This window comes from Fundulus heteroclitus, chromosome 11, assembly GCF_011125445.2.
Source record: "Fundulus heteroclitus isolate FHET01 chromosome 11, MU-UCD_Fhet_4.1, whole genome shotgun sequence".
NCBI classification, from domain to species: Eukaryota; Metazoa; Chordata; class Actinopteri; order Cyprinodontiformes; family Fundulidae; genus Fundulus; species Fundulus heteroclitus.
In genome coordinates, this window is record NC_046371.1 from 1,749,307 (window position 1) to 1,760,574 (window position 11,268).

The 11,268-nt window shown below is 42.7% G+C and overlaps 1 protein-coding gene across 1 annotated transcript; it reads left to right on the forward strand.

The window, feature by feature from the left end:
* The first annotated feature begins 2,262 nt into the window (after positions 1 to 2,262).
* On the forward strand, positions 2,263 to 9,323 carry LOC118564619 (histidine-rich glycoprotein). The gene is made up of 2 exons (XM_036143501.1): positions 2,263 to 2,288; positions 8,399 to 9,323. Exons 1-2 carry the CDS (start codon positions 2,263 to 2,265, stop codon positions 9,321 to 9,323), a joined length of 951 nt encoding a protein of 316 aa, XP_035999394.1.
* The last annotated feature ends 1,945 nt before the right edge of the window (positions 9,324 to 11,268 follow it).

Consider the following 11,268-nt stretch of genomic DNA (forward strand, 5'->3'; position numbering starts at 1 on the left):
CAGCATCCTGCCACTAGGTGTCAGTTTTCCCACAACACATTAAAACAACCCAGAAATGTCCAACAAGAGAAGAAGTGATGCTGAACGACAAGTTTAAAATGTAACTCATACCAAGTATCAAATTTTTATGCAGATAAACTGTATAAACTGGGTCTAAGGTGCTACTTTTATGTTACTGTGAATTTTTTTATATTTCTATGTGAACTGAAAGAAAATTTTGAAATCAAAAGTATCATCATACCTCTCAACTTTTGACGACAGTTGAGAGTGAGATTGTGGTCTGACGGGGGGATGCTGTTGGTCGATTCAATGCGGTCACTATTGTAAACGGACTATCTTACTGTCTTACTTCACATTATTCGATAAAGAAGGAAACTAATGCCGACAGTTTGCTTTCATGTTACAGTTTGTAATAAAACATGACGACTTACCATTTAATTCGCACGCAACCACTGAGCTATATTATACACTGGAGTGCTGATTTTGCCGAAAAACTGAAGTCACTGGCCGCCATCTTGCTACTCCCTACTCTCACAGAATCCCACAGGATTTGGTTGCAACAACAAGCAGTTTTCTGGCTGTGTTAAAACGTTTCATAGGTAATTCTACAGTCAGTGGATGTACTAACACTATCAACTACTAGGAAATTAGGTGCTGAAATATTTTACATGTTATTCATATTAAATATATATATATGTATATATAAGTATGTGTATATGTATATATGTATATATATGTATACATATATGTAAATATATGTTCTTTTATATTGTTATTTAAATGAACTTGTAATTTATATAATGTACTGATATGTCTTAATCTTCTATTCAATTAATATAATCTATGTATCAATTGCGTGTCATTGTAGGCTCTATGTAAGGACTAGAAGGTAATTAAATTCAATTCAATTTTATTTATATAGTGGCAATTCATGAAGCACGTCATCTCAAGGCTCTTTACAAAGTCAGGTTCCATCAAATCCTCCAGGTTGGTCAAAAATTTCCTATGTAAGGGAACCCAGTTGATAATAATAATAATAATAATAATAATAATAATAATAATAATAATAATACATTTTATTTTAAGCGCCTTTCAAAACACTCAAGGTCACTGTACATGTAAAAACAATAAATGGCATCAAAGTCCCGACAAGCAGCATTCACTCTTGGAGAACCGTAGAGCCACAGGGACAGTCGTCTGCATTGTTCATGGCTTTACAGCAATCCCTCGTACTGAGCATGCATGAGGCGACAGTGGAGAGGAAAAAACACCCATTAACGGGAAGGAAAACCTCCAGCAGAACCGGGCTTAGTATGAACGGTCATCTGCCTCGACCGACTGGGGGTTACAGAAGACAGAGCAGGGACACAACAAGATAGACAAAAAAGCACAGAGCAGGAACCTGGGAGGCCGTTGGCACTGGAGCAGGTCTTCTGTCACCTGACGACTGTGGAGCAGGGGTCTTAAACAAGGCAGAGGCATCTGGAGAACCGCCATAGCTCAACAGGCTTGAGGAACAGGCTTAAAACAGGCAGGCATGAACTTGACAGACTTGGTCTCTGAGCAGAGCTTGGCATCAGACGCGACTTGAAAGTTGGTATCTGGCTTGATCTGAAGCTTGGCAGACGGGAACCCACGCAGCAACTCTTGAGATGGGACCCCATGCAGCAGCCCTGGAAACAGGAACCCACACTTAGGGAACTTCCAGTTAGGGTGGGGGCCTGGGTACTTGGAGTTGCAATTAGGCCCCGGGTGCTTAGAGTGATGATGGGGCCCTGGATGTTGAGAAAGCTGGAAAAGCTCACAGCAGACCCGATGGACCAACAGCAATCCCACTTGGATCCCTTTCTTGAAACACTCCACCTGGACACCCTCATCACAGAGGGCAGGAACGTAGACTGGAGGCAGGTCTACTTGGACTCACTCCTGGTTGAGCTCAGGAATTTGGACTGGAAAAGAGGCGACCACTGGTTCTTCGGTGATGAGAACAGGAACAGGATCGTCGTCTGGACCCACAGTGGCAACAATGGGAACATCCTGGTGATCCTCTGTGGCTGGACCTGAGGCGTCCTTCTGGCCCCCAGCCATTCCATTCCTCCACTGCCAGATCTGGAGGAGTCCTCTTCAGCAGGAGTGGGACTTGACGTGGTCACAGGCAGGAGAGACAGAGAATAGGTACTGGAGCAGGAAGACAGGAACCGGCATCCTTGGTGGCGGTATCGCTTTTCGAGATGGCGTCTCAGTTTGGTACCAAGAGGGGTAATGCTAGCCTGGATGTACCACAATGGGTGAGTGAGAGTAACTCTCACATGACATTCCTCACCCTGACAACAAAGCCTGTACTGAAGGCGCACAGGACCACATCATCCGCAAATAGCAGAGACACAATCCTAAGTCCTCCAAAATGGATCCCCTCAACACCTTGGCTGCGCCTAGAAATTCTGTCCATAAAAGTTATGAACAGAATCGATGACAAAGGGCAACCTTGGCGGAGTCCAACTCTCACGGGAAACGAGTCCGACTTACTGCCAGCAATGCGGACCAGACTCTGACACCGGTCATACAGAGACCTGACAGCCCTTATTAAAGGGTCCGGTACTCCATACTCCCGGAGTACCCTCCACAGGATCCCCCGGGGGACACGGTCGAATGCCTTCTCCAGATCCACAAAGCACATGTAGACTGGTTGGGCAAACTCCCATGCCCCCTCCAGGATCCTGCTGGGTATAGAGCTGGTCCAGTGTTCCACGGCCAAGACGAAAACCACACTGCTCTTCCTGAATCCGAGATTCGACTATCCGACGGACCCTCCTTTCCAGAACCCCTGAATAGACCTTACCAGGGAGGCTTAAGAGTGTGATTCCTCTGTAGTTGGAACACACCCTCCGGTCCTCCTTTTTAAATAGGGGGACCACCACCCCAGTCTGCCAATCCAGTTAGGGTTCACCCCGGTGAACGAGAGGGTGGCCTCCCTCCGCATACGTGTGGGGGGACGGGTCAGTGGTGTATTTAGGCCATTTTTAGGGGTGCTCAAGCACCCCTAAATCTTATCTTAGCACCCCTGAAAAATTACTGATTCAGAGTATTCCTGCGTGTCGATTTGGCTCTGCCAGACGTGCGTACATGCATAGGTTCGGCGTTCCCACGGTGTCATTTCAACGCTACTGTGCGCAGCTCCACTGCCTGCTTTTTCTTTACTGTCCCTTTAAATCTGCAGCACACGAGACTGTGCTGTGTGCTGTTTAACTCCACTCTCATTGGTTTTGCTTCCTTAAATCCCGCCTTTCCTCTTCCTGATTGGCTGTTTTCTATTGCGTGTGTGTTCGTGCAAGTTTGTGTGTGCTTGGAGCGACATTTAAGTTTCGATTCATACTGGAATACTGCCGTTAACACAATTAATACTAGACTACGAAACTAGTCCCAGTTAAGAAACTAAATATTATCTGCACTAAAATAGGTGAAAGCTGCTGAGTGCAGTTCTGAACAGAAGCAGGAGAGTGTTAATTTCCATCCTGTGTTAATTTGCTGAACTTGTGAAATGTAAGTAACCAACGTTAGCATCTCAAAATAGCATTTCATTCTGAAGTACAATACATTTTATCAACAAAAACCTAATTTCTTTTATAAAACTAAATATACTGTGCCAGGCAGGATTTCTGAAGACTGCTGGAAAGATGGAAAAGCAAAGACTGAAGGCTATTAAAAATTCAGATTCTTAGCCACAGCCGTCTGAAAAAGAAAAGGTGAGGGTTTCCCTTTTACCAATATTTCGTTGCTATTGTTGCTTTAATTTTTTGTCCACCCCCAAAAAGCAGGTGTAATTTCTTTTACATAATATACAGTATAAGAACACTAGATGCCGCCTAAACAACTATTTTTTATTTAGACTTTTGCTTATTTATAATAGCCTAATTAGGGTTCCACAAAATAATAGTGCTATTTATTTGACTATTACTACTTCTAGAATTAGGATAAAGACAAATAAAACAGAGGAGCACTATTTACATTGGTTTTATTGTATATAGATTTCCACACTGTCCATTAGTAAATTAGTACAATCTGCTGTTCTTTAATAGTCGTACTAGTATATATCAATAGTATAATAATTTTTTCTCATTTAAATGATGAAATGGACAACCACTCATATAACAGATCAGTCTTGGTGTCACCAATCTTACTCAAAGTACAGTATTGGGTCCTCCATGCTCCTTATGTATAAAGGTTTACTGCACATTTAAACATTGACAACTCACTATTGTTAGGGAAATAATTAGTTGTCTGAGAGGATGTAGGTGAGGAGATGCTGTTATCCACACAGATATATGATGTAAGAAATGTGTTTGGAATGTTAAGATAAATTACATGAAATGGGCTAAAGAGAGTAACTGCAGCCCAGTTGTACATTTATTGTTTGGATTTAATTTTTGAAATGCTGTCAGTGTCAGTTACACTTCTACTTCCAGTGAAGAGTAAATGAAGAGTAAACATGAAATGTATTTGCAGTCCCTTGAATGTATAATTTTGCTGTGTTTTATATAAAAAAATAAGGGTGAGGTTTATCTCTGCGCATTTCTATATCTTCAAAAGAAAATACAGGATAAATCTACAGACAACAGACATATTTTGACTATATCTGGATTAATAGACACATATTTACCGTTTCTCTCTGTTGCCGTTAGTTCAAATGGAAAAAAGTCCCAATTCGACATTCATCAGATATGGTGATGCTTTAAACATTAACAAATAGCATCTAGTGTGTGTCGTGGTTATAAACTTTGTATAAATGTTGCAAGAAATACTGCTTTTCTCATTAGACAGACGAAACACGCCCTGACGCTCAAGTCAAGCATCAAAAGATAGGAGTATGCATATTGCGTAGGACCAATGACGTCAGACCAGGGAAGGTTTGTTTGTAGGTGTCCCTACCAAAGTTCAAATTAAACCTATGCCCTTGCATCTTTGTTTCAAAATCAGACCATGATGGGACCACAAATATATTTAGTTGCTAAAAAAGAGCAGAGCGCAGCTATTCTTGATATTTGGATCTATTACTATTGGAGTATTTTACATCTGCAGCTATATTCTTTTCTGCACATGTGGCATCTGTGTCCGAAGCACTTCAGCTGTTCTAATGAATTGTTTCTAAACATGAGCTCAGTAGATGCAGTCGGGGATTCAGAATGCTTGTCTGAATAGTTATATCTGACCTGTATGTTTTTTTCCTTAAAAGGAAACTGTTTCTCTTAATCCGAGTTTTTTAAAAGACAAAGTTCAGTATGCTAATTCATAAAGGAAATGTGAAGGGATTTATTAACTTATTAGCAATTTGCTTGACAGAAGACATGGACTGGTCACGAGACCGGCACAATATATGGCAAGCTTATGTCTTATATGAGTCTCTCTCTCTCTCTCTCTCTACACACACACACACACACATATGTATATATATATATATATGAATGCTTCTCCACAACAGGGTATATATATCCAAACTGCTAAATCTGTCTCTCTTGTAAGCAAAGCAATACGACAATAAGGAAAGTGTATTAATATCAGTCCTTTTTTCAGCCAGCTGACAAACACTGTGCAGTAAAATGTGTTTGTGGGCTACCATGTTTTGCTCTGTTAAGCCAGAGAAAATTAAATTTCAAGAAAGCTAAATTAGTTTTTTGTCTTTAGGGAAATTATTCCTCACTTTTATCAATATAGCTAGTCTATTGCCTTCATGCAGGTTTTACAAATGCACAAGGTTTTATCGCGTGAAAACATTTTAATTTGTCACTGCCTATATTGTAGCTTGTTTACGAGCTTTAGCTAAAAAATGAATGAACTCTAAGAATCTTACATCTGGACTAAAAATGGAAAGCCTGTTGTTCATGCCAGGAATCACAGTCAACACTGGGGGCTAAGCACCCCTAAAGGTCAGATCCTAGAATCACCCCTGGGACGGGTTCTAACTGTTCTTTGTGCTTATGCGTCAAACAGCAGTTCAGATTCCCCACCCTTTTTGGAGTCCTTGGAAGGGCTACTGGAGAGTGCCCCTCCTGGGGACTCCCTCGTTCTGCTGGGGGACTTCAACGCTCACGTGGGCAATGACAGTGGGACCTGGAGGGGCGTGGTTGGGAGGAACGGCCCACCTGATCTGAACTCGAGTGGTGTTTTGTTGTTGGACTTCAGTGCTCGTCATGGATTGTCCATCACAAACACCATGTTCAAGCATAAGGGTGTCCATATGTGCTCTTGGCACCAGGACACCCTAGGTCGCAGTTCAATGATCGACTTTGTTGTTGTTTCATCTGATCTGCGGCCGCATTTCTTGGACACTCGGGTGAAGAGAGGGGCGGAGCTCTCCACCGACCACTACCTGGTGGTGAGTTGGCTCCGATGGCGGGGGAGGAAGCAGGTCAGACCTGGCAGGCCCAAACGCACTGTGAGGGTTTGCTGGGAACGTCTGGCAGAGTCCCCTGTGAGACGGAGCTTTAACTCCCACCTCCGGGAGAACTTTGAACATGTCCCGAGGGAGGCGGGTGTTCCACGCCTCTATCGTTGAGGCGGCTAGTCAGAGCTGTGGCCGCAAGGTTGTCGATGCATGTCTCGGCTGCAACCCTCGAACCCGCTGGTGGACACCAGCGGTGAGGGAAGCCGTCAAGCTGAACAAGGAGTCCTACCGGGCTTTATTGGCCTGTGGGACTCCGGACGCAGCTGATGTGTACCGGCAGTCGAAGCGGCAGGCGGCTCGGCTGGTCGCCGAGGCAAAAACTCGGCTGTGGGAAGAGTTTGGAGAGGCCATGGAGAAAGACTTCCATGCTGTTTTCAATCATAGATTAAACAGTGACAACATAGCATTTAACAAAGTTTGGTTTTGAGACTTGAACTCAGAATAGAAAGAGGAAATCATAAAGGCTGCCCTCACACTTACCTCATGGGACAAAGGTCATCCTCATCAAGTAACACTGATTTTTATCCATCTTATCTCAAGAGACTGAACAATGGAAAGGAGGTTTTATGAGAAAATTAAATCAACATACTTGCTGTTTTATTCTAATATAGATGTTATTACATTCATAACATTTGATTAATGAACATCAGGAACAAGAAGTTAAAAAGCTAACATTAGTATGTCATGTTCTAAAAATGGTTATTAGGTTCCATGAATGACACTGTATAACATCATGCCTTTATGGGAGGGTGATAAAAAAGGGTGTTACAAGGCAACATTGGCCACCTACCCAGACACGTTCACATCTCATGTGAGTATCGCTCCTCTCCTCTCCTCTCTAAATTTAACACAATTTTAATAATTAGTTCCTGCATTTTTAGCTTTTTCTCCAAATAGTTACTGTTATAGATTTTGAGGCGGTTTCCAAACGAACTGGCTGCTTTTATTTATGCTTAGGTGTCTCCAACAGGACAGAAGATCAAGACTAAACCCAGAAATTCCTGGTTCTGTGGATTTGTTTCTCCGAGACAATGAGAGCTAATCTGTTTGTCGCTGCACTCTGCCTCCTGGGTACAGGTAAAAATGACAGAAAATATTTTTACTTAAGCTCTTAAATTCAAACTTCTTAAATCATGTAATTTAAGAACTTTGCAGCTATTAAATTTTTACTTTTTTGGTTCCTCAAACAATTCCTGAAACAGGCGGATACTCAAAGGAAACAATTATTGTAACGTGCTCTGATAAAATAATCATTAAAATGTCAAAATGATTCAAAGCCTTCAACCACAGATAAAAAAAAAATCAGTTATGCTTCTTTTTGCCAGCAGTAATGTGAATCTCTCAGATGACCCGGTTAATAATTGTTTTAAACGAAGCCACAAAAATGGACTCTGAACTGCTGAAGCCACAAATGCACTCTGTACCACATTCGTATATTACACGGTTTTAATAATACTCACCTGTACACTGTGAATTGCACACTGTCTATTTCACCTGCATTGTTTACATTGTTTACATTTCAATTATTTACATAAATCACCGCTGCACCTTATCCTGTAACTTACTGCAATTTTTCAAGCTGTATGCAAACAAAATTTCGTTCTGTACGCACTCTGTCTAAGTCTAAGAATTGTGGCACAGGAGTATTACAACGGTGGCAGTCTGCAGGGATCCACCAAGCTGACATTGATTTTATAATTTATACCACTTCATGAAGATATTAACAAACATCTTAGTGAGAGTGTTCTCATCACTCTGGTGTAATCCTTTTCTCTTTTGCTTTAACTGTTACAGTAATCCTGTGCCAAGCGGAGACAACACCACATCTACCTGCACCTACTACAACTACATCTACTACACTCTCTCCATCCAGAGCTATTACATCCACCTCAACCACAACTATACTCACTACATCCAGAAATAAGACAACCACATCTACTATGCTCACTACGTCCACAGCTACGACAACCACTACAACCACAGCTACTACCCCCAATACAACCACATCAACTACACACACTACATCCAAAGCTACAACAACCACTACAACCACAGCTACTACACCCAATACAACCACAGCTACTACACCCACTACAACCACATCCACTATACTCACTACATCCACAGCTACGACAACAACAACTACTACACCCACAACAACCACATCTACTACACTTACTACATCCAAAGTTACAACAACCACTACAACCGCAGCTACTACACCCACTACAACCACATCCACTACACTCACTACGTCCACAGCTACGACAACCACAGCTACTACACCCACTACAACCACATCTACTACACTCACTGCATCCAAAGCTACAACAACCACAGCTACTACACCCACTACAACCACATCTACTATACTCACTACGTCCACAGCTACGACAACCACAGCTACTACACCCACTACAACCACATCTACTACACTCACTACATCCAAAGCTACAACAACCACTACAACCGCAGCTACTACACCCACTACAACCACATCCACTATACTCACTACGTCCACAGCTACAACAACCACAGCTACTACACCCACTACAACCACATCTACTACACTCACTACATCAAATGCTACAACAACCACTACAACCGCAGCTACTACACCCACTACAACCACATCTACTATACTTACTACGTCCACAGCTACGACAACCACAGCTACTACACCCACTACAAGCACATCTACTACACTCACTGCATCCAAAGCTACAACAACCACTACAACCACAGCTACTACACTCACAACATCCAGTGCAACGACAACCACTATAAGTACACCCGGTACAACCTCATCAGGATATCATCGTACTGCCGGCGTGATAGCAGGCATCACAATAGGCACGATTGCTGGGGTCTGCTTATTGGGTGAGTGTTACAAATTGATAATAGAACATAACACAACTGCAACTTTCCTGTCCTCAGTGTCACCTATTATCTGTGAACATGAAATATGTATATTGGCCCTTTGATGTTGAAGCAGGAGTGATATTAAAGAAGGACTGTCCATCCGTCTATCCAGTTGGCTAGAGGTAAAGTCAAGACAGGTCACCAGTCCATCACACCGGAAAACTGAGACAATGAAAGCATCACTCACAATGAAGACTGACAGAAGCCAGAGTATAAACCTGGGGGGGTTAGAGCAGCGAGCTTGCAGTCAGAGAAGGTTGCAAGTACCCGGTTCGATCCCCAGTCCCGGCACTCTGGGTCCCTGAGCATGTTACTACCCTGGCTCAGGAGGGTAGGAACAATGATGGGGAGACCACACAAAAGAAAGGTTTAACAATTTATTAAAGTAACTAAACGTGCTAGTGTAGGTCAGTGGTGTATGTAATGTTGAGATGTATAAGGTGTGTGAAAGTGTACATGGATCAAACTAAACTAAAAGCTGGAGCAGGAGGCCAGAGGAGTCCATGGAGAGCAGAGCCAGAGAGAGACGCAGCCATGTGCTCTGGGCCAATTTATAGGAGGCCACTGCAGGTGTGGTACTCAGGTCCGCCGCCCACTTCCTGGAAGCACAAACCAGAGGAGCAGTCTCTTCACAATAAAGGCGGCCTTGGCCGTCACAGACCCTTAAACCCCGATTGCTCCCCGGGCGCTGCACATGGCAGCCCACTGCTCCCCAAGGGGATGGGTTAAAAGCAGAGAACACATTTCGTTGTAATGTATGTTTCAATGTATGTTTCAATGACAATAAAGATTATATTACTATATTACTAGTAACTTATCCAGTAAAGACTAAGGACTAATTCATAACTAATGTTTTGTGCAACAAATACATCTTTTTCTCACCATAACTTGAGCTGTTCACAACCTTGACACCAACTACATTAGTGACAAAGCGTAACTTCTCACTGAAGAATATGATTATTTTACAGTTTAGTGAAGCTACAGGGAGCTATTAGCTTGTTTTGGTGAGAAGTGATAGCCTAGTCCTAGGGTCGGCAACCAGCGGCTCTAGAGCCGCCCTTGTGGCTCCGTGAAGCTTTTTTTTAAAAATGGAATGAAAATGAAAATGGAAAAAGATGAGAGGGAAAATATATTTCCATTTTAGTGTGATTTCTGTAGCAGGGAAACCCCAAGACAGACATTCTCAATGTTTTCCAATGATGTAAAATTTGTAGAATACATATTACATTTTGAAAAAATCTGTCAATGGAAATTTGCGTCATAAGCTGCGACACCCCAGGTAGGTCGCCTTTGTAAACAAACTGGTGGGTATGTGATGGGCCATGGATTCCATAGGGAAAAAGATAAAGATAGCTGGGGAGAACAGAGGATTCAACAGTTCTTGGACCAAATCTTTTGCTTTCATTGGTGATATCACAGTAAATTGGGCAAAAGACGGCTATTTCAGCCCTGCGATAGACTGGCGACCAGAGTTCCCTCTAAACTGTGCGCGTGCGTAATCGCGCATGGCATCTGGATTCAGCGCACACAGCAAATCTATGCTGCACAGAAAATAAAATCCAAGCTGAACTATAAACAAAATAACAACAAACCAAGTTATTTTGTACCATTTTGCAACTCTGGAGAGGCTGTGTTCCACAGTCGCGCTCTGTAAGCGGCAGGTGCTGATCAGAGCGCACCGCTGATTAATGGGTGGGGCAGACGCCTTTGGGCAGGTTGCGCTGTGCATCTTTGTTCTGGGCCCCGTTTCAGAAAAAATCTACCCTAAGTAGAAAGCTGCTGCTCTGAGTAGTTCTTCCTCCCTCTGTCATACTCAGGTTTTCGGTTTCAGAACAGGTGATATCAGTCAGGTAACTAAACTCAGTGTCCAACCAACCATGACTTCAACGCAAGCATGAAAGAAGCCC